A 22,464-nucleotide genomic window follows, 5' to 3' on the forward strand; every position below is an offset into this window, starting at 1 on the left:
CTCTTGAGACCACCCGTCCATACATAAATAGCAGAGTCGGCAAGACAATGGGACGCGCCTGTGTAGCTTACCTTTCCTTCAGATAGGCTTTTGCAGACCCAAGCTACTCCTGAGTGAGGCTTAACTGTGTTTTAAACCAGGTTTTTGCACAATATTAAGCGGCGTTAACATTTGAGTTTTAGGACGTGTTCCGAAGGAGGGCGCGAGCAAATAATGAAGCTGAAAACGATTCACCAAAATACACTGATATTCTATTTTGTTTGTTAGAAATACTAATATCGATGGTGGAGATAATCAGTGTGCATGTGCCAGTTTATTTACACGTCCGCTTGAGTGACGGCAAGTGTGCTGGTCACAGCTGCTCGCCTCAGTGTGCTTGAAAGTAGACTGGGTTAGGTTGTGTATGGGTTTAGATGAATGAGGAATTTCATTACGTCCAAGCCTCTCTGTGGTTCTGATCCCCGATTAAGGATCTAATTACCCAGTTTAGACTGTAAGTGGTCTATTTGCACTTTGGTGCTGGAATTGAACCCTTTCCAGATTAGTATGAGTGTGTGTGTGTGTGTGTGTGTGTGTGTTTCTCTTGGCCCAGATAGCGCGCTCATGAATGTCAGCTGCACCTCTGTGTCTCCACTGCCATTTAGCGAGCATGCACAAGTGTTTAGCGAGTACGTTTGATCAAACTGAGGACAATACGTGCGAGGGATTCTTGTAGGCTGAGAATTGGCTCCAGATGCTCATAGGACGTGACTGACATCTTACCTCTAAGAATAGCGTAGTTAGAAGTTAATTAAGTAAGACACAGTCATTAGGAAGGAAGCTTTTCCTCTTTTAAATTGTCATTAATGTGAAGAAAAGCAGAGACTGTGCGACTGCTGTGAAACTGATAATGCAACATTGGTGTTATCATTGTTTTTTCTTGTTATTGACGTTTTTTGTCATTTATAGTCCTAAACCTTTTACATCAATGTGCGTGTGAGACCTAAAGCACCAAAGCATAAAATAATCAAAGTTTAAAGTTTAGCTTTCCCCCCACACATTACACCGTGTCCTATTTTATTAAGTTAACACTCACAGTTACATTCAACACCCCACCCCTCTAAAGGCATTTACATTAAAAATAAATAAAAAAAATACAATCCAAAGTTTAAAAAAAAAACAGACAGTGGAGGAATTAGTCCCGTGTTTGTTCGGTCCGTAAATGATCATGTAACATGAAAGGCCTGACGACAACAAGGAAACGTATGACTAATAAATATGATGAATATGACAATAAACAAAAATATTCACAGAAGGAGCACATCCTCATCAAAAATAAATAAGTACACCCTGTAAGAATATTCCAGAAAACAATAGATGAGCTAAACTGATTAATTTTAGCAGAGACAGAAAATACACAGAAAATAAATACATTAATTAAATAATAAAATAGGTTTTTTTTACACTTAGTGCTTTATTGTTTTTCATTTTATTCTTCAATAATTTCAGGTATGTGAACATTGTGTTGCATTCTAAGAAAAGTCTAAAAATAGGCCTCAGTGTTGATATGAAGGAATTTTTCCATATTTATTTTTCACAGGTCTTTTACCCATATTTTATTTTGAATTATGCATTGCTTCGTGTTGTGTTTAAGAGTTAAAACACACAACACAATGCAGAATTGCACCGTTTACTGGCAGATTTTATCAGTACTATTCCTGTTTTTCTCTGTGTGTGGTGTCCTTATTGTGAACCATAAAACACTGCAGCATAAGAAAATAAGCAATGTGGACAGAAGTATTATCAATAACATATATTGCCATTATTTGGGGTCTAATTTAAAAAAAAATGGCTGGTCATGAATGTAAATTTCATCATTCTGTCTCATATTACGCATTAAATGTAAAAAGTTAACAAATGATTAAGTCTTGTCTAAATCCCCGCAAGATACATTTTTAAATGGGCAATCTCTTGGGTATCCTTGATGCTGCAAATCAGGACCCCACCAGGAAGTAAGACGTTTTCAAGCTAGGAAGAAAGAGAGTAGTATTGATGCGGGATGCTTTGTGTTTGAAACAACGTTTTAATACATGTCCAGCAGAGTGAGTCTGTGGTCTGATGCACTACACTCCATCTAAAAAGTTTTTTAATCAGAACTGATGAAACGGGACATCTAAACAAGCATTGCCCTGACACTTAACCTAAAATCTCACTTGTGCCAGAGCTATAAATAAGAGAAAAGTTTTCAAGTGTCATCTACATGTATAGCTAGCTGAGCAATAACGCTCTTGTATTGACCATGCCATCGGTAGTGGATTATTTTTCATTTTTCGGCTAGATATATCCAAGGGATAGAAAAAAGTACGGTATTTTACAAGACGAGAAGGAGAGCAAATGAAACAGTCCAGTGATTGGACCTTCTGATGACTGGGTACACGACGGGCTTAAAGGGCCTGGGGTTAAAAAGGGATTGGGATTTCTTCTGATAAATGTGCAAAGTGGATCTATGTTACAGACTCATTTATAAAATACGCACAGCATTCATGCATTTAAAGCGAAATAACTCAACTCAGGGATTAAAAAACATACAACAAAATGATCGTTAATAACCAGGAAGAGACCAAGTGGAGCCTTTAACATAATAAAGATGCAATGCTTTATCTTCTTAACACGATTTAGCATTAGTTTTTAATATAGCGGACGCTTTTTCCTCAAAGAGGTAGGAAGGCTTTCTCACGCTAACGCGCCGCATCCGCGGATTTTGGCCCACGCCGAAAACTATTAATAATGAACGGATTCGCGATGGTTTTCAGCGTGCGAGTTTGTTAAGTTCGCACGAGGGTTAAACCCTGCCCCGCAGCCGCAGCTTCCCCGTTTAAAGCTCGCGCATCGCGGTATCTGCAATATTATGTCATCATAAGGGCTCTCGCGCGGGCTGGCTCTGCCACAGTGCAAGTTTCGCGTTTATTTTAATCGGCCGCTTATTCGTTCGGAGGCTGCCCGGTGAAGCCGTCTTTCCTCAAACAGTCTTTCAGAGCAGCGCGAATGCGGCATGCCGTGGTCTGGGCGCCGCTGACAGTCACTTCCTCGTCCTGCGGAGAGGAGAAAGCCGTGACGTCGGTGCACCGGTCCGCAAGGCGGCTGTACCGCCGCAGAGAGAGACGACCCACGCCGGCGCGCGAACACAGACGTCTCGCGCGTGCCGGGATGCTTTGCCGCGGACCGCGTCGATAGGCTGGCGGTTACTAAGCGACGCTCGACCGGGAGAACGGCCGCTAGCAGCTGCCCCGCCGTCGGCGCACCGGCGACCATGTCCTTCGCGAAGAGCGACGAGGAGCAGCGATGGGTGCCGACGCACGTGCAGGTAACTGTGCTACGGGCCCGGGGGCTGCGCGCGAAGGGTAAGCACGGCACCAGCGACGTTTATACCATCATCCAGCTGGCCAAAGAGAAATACTCCACCTGCGTGATGGAGAAGACCACGGACCCGGAATGGGGCGAGGAGTGCTCGTTCGAGCTGCTACCGGGGGTCCTGGAGGAGGGAGGGCGAGACGCGTACCCGCCCGGTGCCGGCGACCTGACCCTCACCGTGATGCACCGAGCTCTCATAGGACTGGATGTGTTTCTGGGCCAGGCTGTCATACCTCTGGATGAAGCGTTTCAGCAACGGAAATACATGAAAAACGAGTAAGTTCGTGCGTTATCCGTTGTTGTTGTTATTAGTGTCAGTCTGTGGCAGGTGTGCTTCTTTAACTCTGGATGCAGGAATGAGATTTAATACTGTGTCATTAGCCCAGTAGGGTACGTCTTGCTCAGTGCTGCAATCTGCTCCTCTGCAGTCACGCCCTCTTAAATGGGCCTGGATGTTGACTGAGGAAAGTAGGGGGATTTTTCCTCAGTGTTTAACACATCTGGGCTTCTCTGTGACATCTTTCTCTTCCAAGGCTCCTGAGCTCATTGGCAGAGGCTCTAAGACCTGAAATGGGTGTGTCCCGTGTGGGAGACCTCCAAAACGTGTAGTGCTGGGGGGCCTCCTGTGTCTGTGATGGTGGTCTGGGTTTGTCACATCGGCGTGATTTAGCTGAAGGGAAGTTGCAGGCAAAGTCGTTGTTTGCGTGTTTGAACGGTTAAGCTTTGCTCTGTCGCCTTTCTAATTATGTAAGACTAGGGCACATGCGGTCAAACGAAGGCTTGGATCACGTTCTTTCTCTTTAAACGTCATTTTCTTTTGTGCTTCACCTCTTAGCTGTTTACAGCCATTTCACATCCACATTTGGGCTAATTTGTGTGAATTCGTGCTGTCTCATTCGTAGGCTTGTGCTTTTCGGACAGTCTGCCACAGTGACGGTGATCTTTAGGGCTGGATCCTCATGCAAACGTTTTTTTGGAAATTGCATCCTTTCATATACAAAATCTTGAACTGTAAAATAAACCGTTTTCTTTCTTTCAAGTCAAGTCAAGTGGCTTTTTATTGCCACTTAATATTAGTATATATTTTATTGAGGTTGACTTTGTAGGTGGACCAATTAAGATCCATTACAAAATAAAGCATATACAAGCGAGAACCTCCTCTTTAACCTCCTCTACTAGAACCATAAGTAACTTAAAGATGGTTAATATACAAGTTTACTAATAAAATAAAAGTATGTTTGTGTAATAGTTAGGCAGCTGACATAATTTGACAGCAGTGTCCTGCATTGTGATTTATATATTTATACCTAAAAAATCATTTCTAAATAATTGTAAATAATAAAAAAAATAAATTATATAGACACAGACATGTACAAAATTAAAAGTTAGATTAAAAACAATTGTTCTACAGTGTGTTATTTGTCGTATACCCTTCTACAGGTTCGCTATTATACCTGTTGGATGTTCATATTAAGATAGTGTTCTCCAGAAGTGGCCAGTAGTTTCTGAGTGACACCAGAAGCAGCTGTGGTGCTAGATAACAGATATCAGACGCTGAGAATAGCTCGAGATGGGCGTTTGATCAGAGCAGTGGAGCATGACTCCTTCGTTTCTCGTCCGTCCCGAGGAAGAAGAAAACGTGTTTTTGTCCGTTTCAACGTAGCATGCAAAGGAGAGAGGTTTTAAGATGTGCTTTTAGTTGAGTGTCTGTGCATATATTTATGGGTCTGATTCTGAGGAAGTACATAGCTGTGGGTGCGAGAGGTTCTATATCTAGACTCTAACACTGCAGCTGTGAGAGGTTTATTCTATGTATACGCCCCACTTCCTGCAACATGCAAGCAAATTAAAAATCATTTATTTGTGTTGTATAGAGGCGCTTCTTCACTCCTGCTCTCTAGATCTTCTGGTGTAATTTCTTTAGAGACAGAACCCGAATTGATGTAACTTTTTTGAATAAGTTCCTTTTTATGAGACAAGAAAAGATGACAGGGTCAAGAGTAGGTAATGTGACACAATTACAGTTATTTTGCAACTGTACACTGCAGTGAAGGCCTACATAATCCATACAGTTAGAGTCGAGCACAGTACAACCAGGCAGTAAATGGTAGCTGAAATGAGTCTCTGTAACTCAACTCAACTGGCACTATCAAATGTTAGGATAAATCGTTATAAATATATTAAACGGCTCACCCTCCTTTTTGTATTTCCTCTTTGAGTGCAACAGTAATTCATTGCACCATGTGTTCTTAAAGGAATAGTTCATTGAAAAATAAAAACGTGCTGACAATTAAAAATTATTTTGAAGATACCATTTGTTTATATTGATTTTAAGTAACTTATACCATTAGTTATTCTCCAAAAATGGTTGTTAAAATGTGTTATTCATGCTTGCGTATTACCATACGTAATCCTTATGTGCAAGTAATCGTAAACTGAAATTAATAAGGATGAATAAGCGAATATTGACACATGGACATGCAAAAAACCCACAAAAATGGCATTTATTTCTTATGACTGGTTTTGCTGACATGCACACAGAGGCGAGGTGTGAAGGGTGGGCTCATGTTGAATTACTGCTAACAGTGTAACATGTAAACAAGTGTAAATGTGCATTATTACATATGACTGAAAGACTGAAGCTGGTCAGGTTAATTGACGCAGCTGTTTTATCCCAAACTGTTACTCCTGGTTGAAGATTTGCGTAAAAATAGTTAGACGTATGTTTCAGCTATGTTTAATGGTGCTGCACTAAAATATTTAGTAGTGTGTAAATTGTAACTTGCCTATATCAAAACTATAGACTGAGCCTTTAACTTGTAAGGTTTGTGTGCGAATACGTATAATATAAAATAAATACAAAATAAAGCCTTCCCCCGAAAGCTTTGGCTCCCATCCGCCTCATATATTAAGCACAGTGTAGATTGATATTTGCTGTGTGTGCTGCTCACTTCTTGGTACCTGGTGATTTCCAGATTGCGTGCTGGTATATCCCCTTGTTTGTGTAGGTGGGGCGAATCGGGTAGACAGATGAATCATGTAGTTAGTGTGTGGGTTGGCAAATTACCATTGTGAGACGATTAAGATCTTGACTCTGCACTTCATGAATAGCTTTTAGTCAGATCGGAAACGGATTTGTCTATACCTGGCACGAATCACATGTTTCCGTCTATTTACAGCATTTTTGAAAGGAGCAGTGCCCTTTCTTCTGGACGTTGAGCAAAACGGCCCACATCTAACCACACTGGGCAGGAGTCTGCTGCTCGGCTCGCAGGGCGCTCAAACGATTGTAGAGATGAATCTGGGTTATTTAGATTTATACTGGAACTAGTGGGTGTTTGGGGCTCGTTGGTTTGAAGTGGTGATTATAAAAGATGCTACAAAGAAAACAAACCGTGAAAGTGAAAATGACTCATTCGACTTGCTGACTAATTGCTGACTAAAAGTACTTCAAAGACGCAGAAAGTTTTTTACACTAACACGACTGAGTAAGTTTAGACTCGGTTACTAATTTTTAGTTTACTAGGTTCATGTTGCTTTTCTGTTTCTTAGAGGACCAGGCATTGCTTGAGCACATCATTGTACATAATACATACTTCTACAATATATGAGATTGTGTCTTGTAACTCGCAGAGTTGATTTGCAGGGAATTTAGCCTCAAAGATGGAGGGTGCCATTTTAGTTACTTAAAGAGAGAAGAAATATCATGCAGCACTAATCTAAGACACTTAAACCTGTAAGGTCTGACATATAAAGTAAATAATAGTCAGAAAAATAAAGTTAATTGTGATCTCAGTTTATTGAACCTTTAAAGGGTTAGTTTACTGAATTACTGAAATGTTTCCAGCTACAGAAAATACTTTGGTACAGTTTATGTGACATCGGTGGCTCAACTTCAGTTTTGCAACTTCTTTTTGCATTACTAAATCAAAAATAACAGTTATGTCTTTCACCATTTTGGAGGTTACTTAAGAACGTATTTGACGTAATCGGCCTCGTTTAGGTTCGGGGGAAAACGCACACAATCAATGACAGAGTTTTCATTTTGGGGTGAACTAACGCTTTGAACGATTGTTTTAAGATATTTTTGAGTAATCATATTTGATAAGACTTTTATCAGACTGTATACTATGATTTAATGATAATATGAGGTTTGAGGAGGAAATAAACGCCTCAGTTTTATTTAGCAGCTGAAACTTGGCAAAAATAAGCTGCTGATATTTTCATCCAAGAAGTAAAATGAAATTCAGAAAAAATTATTTTAACTCAAGGAGGTCTTTTTAACAACATATCAGACCAGTTTCATAGAATGCATAAAAATATTAGTTGTCACTATGTATCTCCCAAATGCATTTCTTAATACAATAATATTTACATGCAAATTTTTTTAGCAAGTTATGTTGTGGGTGACAACGTGATTAAAAATATGGAAATGGAAAATCAAATAAAGTTTTCCATGTTTACATTAAGACAATTAATGATTTAATAGCAACAAGATGCATGTACCTCAACCTAAAGGTGAATGGTTTTAAAATTAAAAGGTTAAAAACCATTCGATGATAGAAGGCATGTAGTAAATGGTCTACAACGGTTTGTTCATCAAAAGTTTTGATAATGCTGATCGTTTATAGGCCTTCTGGCACCTTGAGAGTGTGTGTGTATTCATCACTTGCAAATGCTCAGTGGAACTATGCATGAATTAAAAAAATATTACAGAGAAATATATAGCTTTTTAAGACTTTAAGGGGAAATGACATCAACAGTGACATTCGACAGATTAGAAGTGAACACTAAAAAGATTGAAGAGTGAAAATTATGCTTGCACATCTATAACTGACGAAGGCGTTCATTTTTGGATGAAGTGACTTTGTTCTCTGTTTAGGGCTGTAGATGTAGATGTACTTGGGAGCAGAATGTTTGATTTCCTATGAGAGATTGTGATGATGCTGGTGGTCTTTGGTACTTTGCCATGCAGATCACAAAGCTGATATATTTTTTGTTTGTGTATGTGTGAATGCATGTGTGTTTCCCAGATGCACTGATTGCTTTTTAATCTGATTTGAAACATAAACCACCCCTATTTCAACCCGTAGTAAAACTGAAGTAATACCTGTTCACCAAACATATAGTTTTGTCTGCGTATTAAACTCGAACAGGAGGAACTATTTTAGTGTTTAAAAATTAAATGCATCGCCTCTATTAATTGCAATGTGAAACAACTTATCCCAGTGTCACGTCAAAGTGATGCTACCATAGCAACAAAACAGTGCACTGGAATAATGCCAAATGTGTTTATTAGTAAATGTGAATAATTAATAGGCATTCCTGTGTGGGTGGATCTGCCTATCTGTTCATCTGTTAATTGGTTAATTGTTTTCTTTTAATGTGTTGTCAAAGGGCTGTTTAAACAGCCAAGTTTCTAACGATAAAAAAAATTGTGTGTGTGTATAGTGTGTATAAATGTATGTGTGTGTAATTGTATATATGTGTGTGTGCATATGTGCATGCTTTGCTGTCGTGTGAGGTGTCTAGAAAAGCAATAATGGTGATGGAAGAAAGCTGACCTTCTTGTCCCGGCTCTGTCTTTGTCAGCATGTGTGAGTTTGTGCGTGTAGCCATTTGCGTGTGCTTACATGAAGAAAAAAACTGAGTATCAGGAAATCCTCTTTTTAATTTAGCAGCAAGCCCATTTGAATTGTGATCTAAGTTCAAGCATAATGTTTGCGTATTTGTGTTTGAAAACGGGAGCTGTATGTGTGAGTGTCAATGTAGAGGAGAGGGCACTTGGCAAACCCTAGCAGCGTCTGATCAATAAATCTAGCCTTCAGCCTTCAAAAATAAGAAGGATCACTCACAATTCCACCAATCCAAAGGACAGAGATATTTGGTGTAATATAAAAAAGGTGCATATATTTTTATATGATAACTTAAAAATGGCTGGTATAAAATAAAATAAAATGCCTTAAGAAATGGATGAAAAATAAAATATATTTTGAAGATGTATATGTACTGTATATATGTATATGTATGTGTGTGTATTTATTTTTTCCATATAGCCCAGCCAGTGTTGTTTGTTAGGTTTGAGCATTTTGAGATTTTGAAGGTTTCATTTTATATTTGATTAGATTATATGTAGTTTTAAAGATTAAAATTTGTGAAATAATCTAATATGGTAAATAAAAAAAATAATTATATGTGCATTTTTTTGTGCATTGCTACAAAATTAATTATAAAAAGAGCATATGTTAATGTAATTTTGGTGTAGATACCCTGAGGCTCTCCTTTGAACCAAACCATATGATGTTTTTTGAGGATTCTTTCCAGGATTCATACTTTCATCTAGATGTGTGTCTCCCTAAGTTTAGTTTTTGTTTCAAGTGAAACTATATTAAAAATATTACCATTGCTGAATACAAAACTGCTTATTTCTCAATATAGAAAAGGCAAAGGTTTTACTATGTACGAATTAAATACAAATATAGCAAAAAAAGAAATGCAAGGTCGGCATTCATAGATGAAATGACATTTAGCTTAGCAGTATTTGAAAATATATATGCTGTTCTTGATGGCTGATACTTTTGATGAATTGTACTGATCCCCTTTATTGTATTGCTCTTGTATATAATACTGTTGACTATAAAGCAGGGGTCTAGGCTTGGTTCTGAAGGACCTGTGTAGTGTGCAGTTTAGCTCCAACTTGCCTTAGCACATCTGCCTGGAAGTTTCAAGGAAACCTATCAAGATCTTGATTACTTGGTTTAGGTGTGTTTGAGCTGAACACTGCAGGACCAAGTTTGGTGACCTCTGCTATAAATAGTTAGACGATGTAGTTCTGCTTACTTTAATTTCTGCATCCCTTTAACAAACAAACAGTTTAACAAACTCATTATTGTTTATAGGTGGTACCGGCTGCATTCGAAAACTGGCAAAAAGGAGAAAGAACGAGGGGAGCTTCAGCTGACCGTGCAGTTCACTCGGCACAACCTGACGGCCAGCATGTACGACCTATCCATGAAAGACAAACCTCGTTCTGCTTTCGACAAGCTCAGAGAACGCATGAGAGCTAAGAAGCGCTCCACTGAAGAAGATTCCTCTTCCGCCATCGTCCCTGGGGGATACGGAGCACTGGCACGCATGCGGGGGCGGCTGCCGAGCGATGGGGGCGGAGAGGAAGACTACGAGGATGATGAAGGCGGGGAGGCCCGCAGGAGTAAGATGAGAAGTTTTTTCCTGCGTGGGAGGTTGAGGAAGTCTTCAGACACGCGTTCGAGCACGTCACTGGGCTCGGAGAGCAGCGAGTCTTCATCGCGAGGCGGCAGCCTCAGCCCGACGGCAGGTATCAGTGTGGTGGTCTCAGATCTGTCCAACTCTCCGAGTAACAGCAGCAACCTCACTGCAGACAACAGTCCAGGTATTTAATAAAAATAATAAAGAATTTTAACTGAAATGTTACAAGTCAACTGTTGACTAATCCTAAAATCTCAAAAACGGCTTGCTGAACTCGCAACATATTTCAAATCAGCAATAAAATTTGAAGTGAACTGCCCCATCAATGTTGTTTCTAATGCTTAAATAGCATTTAATAAGCTCAATTACGCTCAATTAACGGCACTATCCCGCCATATTGCGCGTTGCACTTTCTCCCATTCATAAATATAGGTGTGAACAGTCTTTGCACATAATGGACTCCATCCCTTTCCTACAAGTTCAAATTCACATCTGCCTTCATCCAATCAGCAACCGATGCACAGAAACAAATCCCCACATTTTCTCTTATATGATAGCTTGTTTCACTCAGATATGTCAAAATATGAAAGAAAAAATCTTAAATTAAAAATTTTAAATTAATCATTAGATTCAATGCACTTATTCTGTAAATACATGCTTTTACATTGTAATTAAAAAATACCTGCATGTAATTACATCTGTAATTATTTTCTGTAATTACATTTTAGGCTATAATTACACTGTTGACTTACCCTTTACACCATAAGCCACTCTTAAACCTACCCAATCACCAAATCCATCCATAACATGTATCTCACCTCAACAGAGTATTTTGCTATACAATATGAACACAATAAGAACATTGTTCTTATTTTCTGGTCTAAGTACATTAAGGCCACCTAATATAAAGAGGGACCAACATCTGTTGTTTCGTTTGTTATATCACAGATTAAATAAAACAAGAATGCTCTCTCTTTCAGAACACACAGTGGCTCCCTCACCACAGGTGTCTCCTGTCAGACATGTCATGTACGACATCAGCTTACCAGTGCCTCATTCTGTGACGTCAGAGAACGACACCCCTATTCTGCTTCCGTCAGTGTGGGTGAACGGGAATCCAGTGGAAACATCTCCTCTCACTCACCATCCGCCGTCACTCGTACTACAGCAACCTCAACCAGTAACTCAGTCAGGTCAACCACAGGCAACCACGCTGCCAGCCAAGCCCCAGAAAACCCAGTCAGCTCAGCCGAAATCCCAAGAGACACCGCTATCCAAGTCCCAGTCAAAGCCAAGGCCCGATCCCCTGCTTCCAGCCCTGGGGGTGCTTCAGAAGGGCTCTCTCTCCCTCTCCCTGCAGAACCTCTCCCGCCGCGGAGAAGACAAGCAGAGCGGCGGCCCCGTGGATGGCCGTCGCTGGTCCTTCGATAAACCCGGAGAGGAAGAAAAAGCCGCCATTGTAGCAGCGTTAGAGCAAGCTGGAAGAGTTACAGATGAGGTGGAGATGGAAACAGTGATACCTGCTGGAGAGACAGAGACTCAGAGCAAGAAAAGGAGGGGCCTGTTCTCACATGGGAAAGGTGATTCGGCTGGGAAAGGACCAATCATGAGCAAAGAGGAAGCAGAACGTGCTCAACCACTTGTAGAAGTCAAACATAAAGGATGGTTCAGCTCCAAGGACTCGCACAGTAAACCCAGGTAAACTTATCTTTGTGTATTTTATGATAGAAATGCTAAATAGAAGCGTGCATGCATGTGTGTATTTGTGGCTCAGTGAGAGTTAGCGTCGTGACATGCAGCCGTAGATCTAGTTTCAGCATCTGCATTGCAGAGGGAGGCGTTGCCTGGAAACCTGAACTCTCGAGTTGTTTCCTTTAACTTTCCCTTTCCTATTCTCTCTCTCTCTCTCTCTCTTTCACACTTGTTCTCCCTCAATACCAAGATTTGATTGCTCCATTTTAATCGGCAAGTGCTATTTTTGCATTGCAGACAGATGGATCTTAATGCGTGTGGGAGTGTTTGTGTTCGCTATGATTGGGAAGAGTCACTCAGTTTAATTCTGTCACTGACCTAAACCAGTATAACTGCATTCTTGTTTCTGTTGTAGGTGTGTATGCTGTCCATTGTTTGGTAAATATTTTCTTTTTTTCTTGGGTGACGGTGGATCACACTCTGTTCTGTGTTTTCAGAGCTTTGGTTTGGGTTATTGTAAAGCGGGGGAAACACCTCTTCATGTTGCGTCAGACGATGTGTGCACACACATGATAGTAAAGTACATGACCCTCTAGGATTCTGCCAATTCATCAAATCCCTGTGTTCATTGAGGTAGCTTGCGATTATGTCACGTCTTTTTCTTTTTTTTTTTCAAATTTTCATCAAAAACGTAAACGTGAAGGGGAAAAAGAAAGTGAAATTAGCTAATTAATATCTGTGAATTAATCTCATGTTGAAATTTCCTGCTGATGTCTTGGAGAAAATTCCACAGTGAGCGTCATTATGTTGTACGCACTCTGTAGGGCACTTGAAGTGAGATTACGCAGAAGAGAGCAGCATTACATCTTATATGTTCACATTTGGTACATGTGCGAAGACGTCACTGACACTTTATTTTAAATCCAATTAGTCAAAAAACAAGCAAATACAATCTTGCTTCCAGTATTGTCTTGAGTTTTGACGTTTTAAGTATGGCATTAGCCTTTAAAATGACTCTACTGGGGACATGTTGTCATAAACTGCAAAATTCTTCGCACACTTTGAAAATGGCGATTAAGGAAGGGCGCTTGCTTGCACTTGTTTGTAATGACCCTACAAAATGCACCATATTTGCTCATAGTCTGTCCTTTGAAATTTGCTTCAAGATTTAAGGTTAAAATTAAAGGCCTAGACCATGATTTATTGTAGGATTACGCTGCAAAACATAACAATTCTGCAAATAGCAGTGCTATTTCTGCGATGCAGTCATTTGCGTCCCTTGTAATCCTGATGGAAGTGAGATAAATGTGTTTACATAAATAGACCTCAAAGAGACTATAATCTATACTAATCGAGTTATTATTCACCCATTAAATGTCTCATAACAGGCTAAATCTTTAACTAATGACCTATTAAATGGATACATATTAAGCCTCGACCTAACATAAAATATTTTGACAGTCACTATTTACAATGCCATTTAGCTCACAACTATTGTACATTTTTCCCCAAGCAACTGACTTTTAGCATGGTTTTTATTTTTATTATTTGACATCCAATGATTGTTTACAAAAATGTCACTGTAGTTCAGCTACTGTAACATGTCAAATACCTTAATCAATCACATGTTGTCTTCTTGACTTTCTTGAAGCAAAAAGTGATTTTGTTTGTGAACTTAACTGTGTTTGCTCAGTCTTTGTTTTTCTGTCTCTCACCTCTCCCTCTGATATAGTTGGGTGATTGTTATGACCTTTCAAACTCAGCATTTCTATGTTTCTCAGAGTAGAGCAGGTCTAGCCAGACACTGTGTTCAAAATATTATCTTACATCATACTGCCTGCCACATGACAAGGCAATACTGCAAAGGTATTTTTTTAACAGCAAAAGATACAGTATGCAAAATGCACTACATTGTAGTATATAGAGGAGTTATCATTTGGCCTTTGTTTGCCATTTATAACCGCATATTTCACCATTAATGCCATCAATATATCACATATACATATATAAAAAGCAAGTGTATGTATGCTGCTAAATAGTATTTTGACACAACATGGCCTGTATTTACAAGTTCTAGTTTTATCTTTTGGTCGTGTTTCTTATTTTGGTTGTGGTTATGTTATGTTTAAAATGGCTTTGTGCACAATTAGTACTTGTGCAGTGCTGTGGGACATTAGTCTCTGTTGTTTGAAATGTTTTACATTTTGGACTGTGAAGGTCATTGCTTATGGCTATCAAAGTTTCTGGCCCTTATTATGGGTTTAATGGTGGCCATGGTCACTAATGGTTTGCATTTTATATACTTTCCTTTCACAGCCCACTGGTGTCTCCTCAGTCAGACTCCTGTACAATCTGTCCCATTATACCCTTGACCATTAATGACCCTTCACAGAGTATGGCTGACAAAAATGCTAATCCCTTCACTTCTCCCCCACCTTTTTTTGACGTCAATTTGCTCCTCCCACAAACACAGCTGAATCCCTTCATTCAAGAGCTTCATTCTGTTGCTCCTGTAACTCCTGATGTGCCCTGTCTCTTCAGCTCAGACCTCTCGCAATCTGATGGTAATGCCACCCCAGATTTGCTGAGGGCTGGAAACCAAAAAGAACCTGCCCCAATGGATATCTTATTTGATCCTTTAAATTCTAACTTCGAGGGGCTGACAAAAAATGATGACTTTGAACATTTTGCTAAGGACAGATTGAAATCAGAGGAGGTGAATGAAACAATGAATTTGGAAACACCAACTGCTGTCTTCATGAAAACGAATAATCAAGAGCGTTTGTGTGAATTGGGTGGTTTAATGGTGTCAGATACAAATTACCCAACTGATTTAGGACAAACTGTTTCAGCAAGTACTGCAGAGACATCTAAGGAAACTGCTGCGGACACACCTCAGGTTTCAGGAAGTGATGTTAATTATATTCACTCTAGTTCTAACAAGCCTGACCTCACTGCTCATGTGGCACATGTCTTCTCAGAGGTTGATTTCAATTCATCTGAAATTTCCTTGCCTGAAAATTCCAGTGTAGAGTTTTCTGATCTGAATACACTTGCATGCCCTTATCTTGCGATGTCATTTCACTCTAAGAATAAAGACGGCACTCATGACACAACTCTTGAAGACCACCCAACAATCAAACAAAATACCAAATGTGATGACACGCAGTCATCAGCATCAAAACCGAACACTATTGAACTTCCTTCTAGTATCTCTTTTGAGTTCTCAAAGGGGATGTCTGTGAGTCCTGAAACATCACAGCCTGAAATGCTAAAGTTTGCTAAAGACATTGAGTCTGTGACTGTCTTTGAAGATCCTGTGCCACTCTGTGGAGACATCAGCTCAGGTGACTCCCTGGAACAGTCAACAGTGATATCTGATTCCTTAGGTGGAGTACTAGACCACCAGTCTATTGAGCACCGTCTTTCTCCACAGTCTGACATCATTCAAAGTAATAGAATACAATCCGAAGAAGAATTTTGGGGATCAAATGCCTCACTCATTCAAAGTATGGCAGTAAGTGGAAAGTCCCTAGTTGAAGCCACTGAGTCTTCACTATTCAATGTTCAATCAGGACAGAGTTTGCTTGTATCATCTGCTCTGCCAGTGAAGAATGGAGAGAAAACGGATGCAGTTATGGACACCTTGTTACAGAATGAATCAGGAAATGGTATCTTAGAGGATGTCAGTAGTAAAGATATCTGTTCTGAAATTGGAGACTTTGTTTCTGAGAACCTAATTGATGGACCTTCATTTCCAGTACTCTCAAAATCAATGTCTAATGACATGCACGAGGACAAACAAGAGAAAGTCAGTGAATTGCCAACTAGTCCATTTAAGAAAGATAACCTTGTAAGTCAGCTCAGCACCATCAGTGAAGAGGAAGAAATAATGCCTTCTAATGGACAGACACTTCCTGTAGGACATCTCCATCTCTCCACTGGAATTAGATCAGGGACAGAGGAGGATGCATTAGATCTAAACTCAGTGCTCTCACCTGGTAGCGTGGTTCTCCACAGCATGTACGACAGTGCAGATTCAGACCAGTATCTTACTTGTGTATCTCAACAGGATTTCCCAGTTTCCTCTAGCTTAGAGCTCACACAGGAAGTGAAACCAAGACATGGTCTTTCTGAGGAAGACGCTTCAGAATCTGAATCTTTGCCAAACCATATCCCTAATGTTGCGCTACAAGATTACATGTCTGCAAAAGGCATACCAGAAAAAGGCTGTAAGCAATATGAGGTCATGGCAGAAAACTTAAATCTCTCTCCAGAAGCCTTACCAAAAGAAGAATCTCCTGTAGATGTTCTACCAAATAACTCCTTATTGGACCTCCTGTCAGCAACGCATACCTTATCTCTCAAATCAGCTCCCTCGTTCAATACTTCATCAGAGAACATGATAATGTCAGATTTTGATGAAGCAGTGCTGCAGTGCAGCCCTTCAGTGGACACTGTTGAGAACTTTTCCAAAGATATGTCGCCAATTGTTGTTACCTCAGAAATGATAGCTGAACTTGAGGCTCAGCTTGCACCATTAGATTCAGACACAGGTCTGGTAGATGAGAGCCCAAAAGTTGCATCCTTTAATATAGAACCTTTTGGGATTGTATCAGAGGACAACTTACATTCAGTTCAGTTGACTGATTCTGATGCATTTGTATCCAAATGTTCTTCAGAACAAACCTCCAGTATCACTCAGGACCTTGACCTAAAAAACATCTTTTTACCCCAGACAACTGAAATGAACCTTCGTAGTACTAACAAAAGTCTGGATGCAAACTCTAAATCAGCAGACACTCACAATGACCCAGAACCAAATCTTAAACAAATAGAGAGTCTAGACGTAAATACTGATTTCTGGACAACTCCAGCTGTTCAACATTCTGTGACACCTGACGTTTTTCCAGTGAACTGGCCCACTTTTTCTCAGCCATCAGCCCCTTCACCCTACGACCAGCCAACGCTGGCTTCAAGGCATGATCGTAGCTTTAACTTTACATCGTCTTTGTTCGACCTTTCACCTGTAGCTTCCTCAACACCACATGTAGCAGTAGACACTAATGCGCTGTCCCAGCTATTCCCCTTCCCTACAATTCCCCGTTCCTCAGAGGTGCCACGTCCAGGATCTGCTGCTCCTACTATGCAGGCTATGAATTCTACAGCATACAATCCTTTTCTCCAGGATAAAACACAGACATCTGATCATCAAAGCAGGTGAGGTCTCCAGCTTTGTTGTAGCTGTCAAGGGAGACTTCTTCAAGGGCTTTTTTTAAACTCCTTGGGCTCATTGGGCACTTTCATTCTGCTTTGCAATTGTCTTTAGTGATGTTTAAAGGTAAACTCTGTAACTACTGACTATTTAACTGAGAAATTCGTAAAAAAGAAGTTAGTGCTGAATCAAAATGGAAATTTTGGCCAATGCCATATTTTGCTTAATTATATTGCACCAGTACAATTAAAGAGTGCCATTTATTGGCTGATGCACATACTGCATGCTTCTACCATTGATATCTTGGCAGTATCAGTAACTACAGATTTCCTGTTTTTGCAAATATACGGTGTGAGGTATGTTTCTTGTAAAAATGGTGTTATGGGGTTGGGCAAGATGTCTGTAGGGATGTCTTATTATATGCAGACATCGATGCGCTTCACTTTCTCAGGTTGCAGGGTGACTCTTCTCCTTCATCCACATCTTCTCTCTTGTGTTAATTTGTTTGTGGTAGCAGCATGTCTCCTGATTTCTCCATGGACAGTCACACATAGGCTTACACTCTCTTGTGGATCCCACAGTAGAGATGGGGGAGCCTCGCTTCAATTAGCAGGTGTTAACCTAGTGAGCTGTGAGTGTGTGTTGTTGAGTCCACAGGAAGCTTGCGTTTCTATGAATTCAGGACGTAGCTTGGTTTTTATTCTGTAACCCTTAATTGATCTGGTCTAAGGGGTTGTAGGATGCTGACTGAAGATGGTATTTATTGCTTTCATGAGATCTCCTTTCCCTCAAAACTGAGGATTCTTCATTAAAGCATCTTAATTGGTGTGCTGTTGTGAATAAATTCATTGACTCATTAAATGAAGCTGTCGCCATTGTTTCTAGCACTCTTTCCCATCTAATCTTGCTGTGTCATTGTCTTTTAGTCCACACCCAGTGAAGCCATTGACACCTCCTGATGAGAAAAGGTCAGAGGGTCGCTCAGTACTAGAGAAGCTTAAATCCACCATTCACTCAGGACGAACAGGCCAGGATGCTGACAAGAAGGTACTGCATAAGTATAAAGCAGTCTGATTTTTAGATAAAACATTTACTGTTTGAGTAAACCGATAACATTTCATTCATTGACACTGATGAACCTAAAAGCATTTAGTCTGGTAAATAAATAAATAAAAATAAAAAGTTTCTTCCACTTGTCAAAGCCGCATTTGTTTGGGGAAAAAAAGCAAAAAGAGGAATAATGTCAAATATAACTTTCTAATTTATTACTGCGATGATTGAATTCTCATTATCATTACTCATGCTAATATGCTGATTTGGTGCATTTATAATTAATGTTGAAAACATTATGCACACAGACATGGTATTTTTACAATTTGTAACATTTTGAACACAATTAAAACATGTTTTTGGTAAAATGAACATTTAAATTAGTGCTGTCAAACATTTAATCGCACTGAAAATAACAGTATTTGTTTACATAATGTGTGTGTACTTATGTATATATAAAACACATTCAGTATATATTTAGAAAACGTGATATACATTTATTCATATTATAGTTTATATTCTATATAAATATTTACTTAAATATGTACATGCATGTGTTGTATTAATATATACATAATAATATACACAGTACGCACAGACATAATGTACAAATAAAAACTTTGCAATTGTTTGACAACACTTTAAATATAAAATCAAATTAAACCAGCATCTACTGATTCAGTTACTACAAGCAGTGCTTATAATAATTATTTCATTAACATGATCACAATATCACACATAATCCAGAAGTGTTTTTATTTAAAAAAATATAAACTTTTTTTTTTTGTCTTTCTCGTTTTAGCAGCTAGTGGAGGGAGGAGGCACGTACTATCACCTGAACCACAGCGAGCTGGTGAGTTTGCTGATCCAGCGGGATACTGAGCTCAGGCAGGAGCGGAAGGAGTACGAGAGGCGAGGGGCACTGCTGGAGAAGCGCGAGATGGAGCTAAAGAAGATGAAGGTCGTGATCAGAGATCTAGAGGATTACATCGACACGCTTCTTGTACGCATCATGGAGCAGACCCCCACGCTGCTGCAGGTCCGCACCAAGATGAAATGATACAACTAACGCCTCCACTATCCCTCCACGAATCCGGGGCGGACGTCACAACCCTGCACTGCTACAGCAACCATATAAATGTAGAGAGCTATCTGGCGCTAGGTGATGGGCATAGAGGAGATGGTGTAGATTTGGTGTTTTTAACGGTGACCAAAAGTACCTGGGCCTCTGCTGGGGTCCGTATGCACTGCAGGTTTGCGTTTGATGGTTAAAGGTCGGCACTCTGCTGCTAAACTTCAAAGCTGGTAGGATCCATTTTGACATGTGTCAGCTGATATTCACTCACTAGACACGTCACTAAGACACACGCCAGTCCAGCTATGTACCAAAACCACCTGTCAATCGAAAGGAAGGCATGACCGTGACGTGCCAGTCTTCTAGTTGCTAGTGTGAATGGTTTTTAATGCACGGTGAAAAACATCGATTTATCTTTTGTTTCTTCTATCACGTTTTTTCTGAACATGTACCGCTCAGCTGCTTGAACCGAGAACAAAAGAGCGAGTTTGAGATCACTCGAAAGTGTGCGAGAGGGAGCGTGAGACGTAGAAAGCAGGAAAGCGTTTTCGAATCTGCTTGTGCCTCCCTTACATGTCTTCCGCACTTTACATAAGAGCTTAAGGGTAGAGAGGCCCACACCAGCTGACCTTCTCGCCTTCGGTTTGTAGGTCAGCGTCCTTCCTCTCCCTTCCTTTGCTTGAGCCAATGCACGTACATCGCTGCCAGTGCTTTCAGGTGTAATGAATGGGATATATACTGTATTCATTGCATATATGCCACTCTGACAAAATGCCAAATGCTGCCTTATCATACAGTATTTTCTCCATTCTGTTCTCGCTGAACTCATCCCTTTTTAATTAGATCGCACATTATATAACAAAACTAATGGCGGAGGAGTGTTTCAAGGTAAACTTTCCCACGACTGTTAGGTATCAAGACGAACAAATGGATCCGAAGAGAGAACGAAAGCCATGAAAACAGCAAATGCCAGAAACGATTTGCTCTAAATTTAACGTTACAGTATTCTCAATACCGCAACGGCTCTGTTAATGTTACTGTAATGTAATTCTGGTGTTTCTATGATGTCGCCACTATCGGTGTTGCCACTGTCTGTGTACAATGTAGCACTATATGTAGATGTGTGATAGAGGCGTAGGCCGCAGCACTTTTAAACCTCGCACCGAGGCATTTACAACCGTTCTTTCTCAACAGCTTAGGAAGTGCACGTAGTCAAACGCACACGTTCACTGCACAAACGAATCCTCCTCGAAACGCAGGATATACACGGTGTTTCAGTGCTAGCCCCTGCTAGGAAGCTCGAGATCTATCAATAACATATTTCTGAGTAGAAGCACTTAAGGACTCGTGCGCTCGGGACTGTTGAAGGTGGATTAATGAATGTTCATTTATTATGGCTTAATGTAAAAGTTTACAATTTTTCAAAAATGCGTTGCATTTTAATCATGCGAACATCTATTTATGTTGTTGGTTGTTTTTTTTTGCTTTGTGGCCAGGTCTTTCGCCACCTTTTCTCACGGGTGGTCTGAAGGTCTGCACAATCCGTTCGTTTATTTTCTCATTTCTTTCAAAGCTGTTGGTGTACGTTGTGATTTATTAAGGTCAGTAGTAACAGAAAGCAATAGATGTGTGAAGGCCAGGCTTTTGCAGAAATTAAGAGATTCATACTTTTTTAGGCCTAAACAGATGGAATGTAATATGAAATGTGTGCTTATAGGTTGCCACTGTGTTGAACAGCAGTTTATATAAATACTCACTAACACACACATACACAACACACACACACACACACACACACACAGCCTGCAGCCTAGTAAGAAGGTGTGTTCAAGTGCCCTTGGCTGAATGTTATCATGAGATGTCATGAGATGTGTGTGTAGAAGAAGATTTGTATGCTTTTAATGGTGAAGATGATAATCAAAGCTACATTTTATGTAGTACAAACTCTGGAACTTGCAAATAAAAACTTGTGTTTACTATACTACATTTCATTTTATTTTTTAGAAGTCTGTAATGTCTTTTTTTTTCCTTTTAAGGTCATTTAAAACCTAGATATTTTTTTAAAGAATTGCAAAGGGTTTATTTTAAAGTTGTAGGAATGCATCGGTAAGCGGCTTGATGCCCGAATCGTCATTCTTAAGACTATAGGCTCAACTCTTCCTCCTTTGGTGTGAATTTCAGTGGATTCCTGTCACGATCAAAATAAGAGTGGCTTAAATTCACCTCACGTATCAAGTAGCATTTAAGCACCAAACGCGATGGATGTGTTCAGTGGAACCATTTGTTTTAGGTGCAAAATATTTGAAGTGCTTCCCCGAGGTGCCGTTTGATTGGGTGTTCAGGGTGTAGTAACTTGAGTGCCCACTGGAGGTTGTGTTGTATACTTTTTATCAAATGCCTCATCTGAGAGATGTTCAACTGACTTTTGGTGTGCTCTTAGGCATCTCTGCTAAAGAAAAGGTCTCTGTTGATGAAATAAACTTTTCACTTTGGGATGCATCTCTGACTGTCCTTATTTGATGTGAAGACAAAGCTCTTATAGTTCTCAAAATTAAAACCGCTCGTTTATTGAGCAATTTTTAGCCTCAAAATAAATCCAAATGAGATTTGCCTCAAATAGTTAGATGACATATTTAGCGTTCAGTTACACCGTTAGTCAAAAAAGATTTAGATTTGCTCACACTGAATTAGGTCCTTCTGATTTTTTTTAGAGCATACTGTACAACAAAAGTAATATTGCACAGCATGTAGACAAGCTATCTGAGGAATGATTATCCCTATAATAAATTGTAGGGTATGACTCCAATCACACCCT

General features: G+C 39.9%; 1 protein-coding gene across 2 annotated transcripts; it reads left to right on the top strand.

Moving 5' to 3' along the window:
* Positions 1–1,468: 1,468 nt before the first annotated feature.
* rab11fip5a (RAB11 family interacting protein 5a (class I)) lies at positions 1,469–22,142 on the top strand. 2 transcript variants are annotated; one of them, XM_043255098.1, is made up of 6 exons: positions 1,469–3,666; positions 10,290–10,801; positions 11,598–12,315; positions 14,626–17,529; positions 18,451–18,571; positions 19,380–22,142. In XM_043255098.1, exons 1-6 carry the CDS (start codon positions 3,290–3,292, stop codon positions 19,632–19,634), a joined length of 4,887 nt encoding a protein of 1,628 aa, XP_043111033.1. In that variant the 5' UTR covers positions 1,469–3,289; the 3' UTR covers positions 19,635–22,142. The 2 variants fall into 2 exon arrangements, with proteins under 2 accessions (XP_043111033.1, XP_043111032.1); XM_043255097.1 differs by having other exon boundaries at positions 1,470–3,666; positions 19,377–22,142.
* The last annotated feature ends 322 nt before the right edge of the window (positions 22,143–22,464 follow it).

This window comes from Puntigrus tetrazona, chromosome 13, assembly GCF_018831695.1.
Source record: "Puntigrus tetrazona isolate hp1 chromosome 13, ASM1883169v1, whole genome shotgun sequence".
NCBI classification, from domain to species: Eukaryota; Metazoa; Chordata; class Actinopteri; order Cypriniformes; family Cyprinidae; genus Puntigrus; species Puntigrus tetrazona.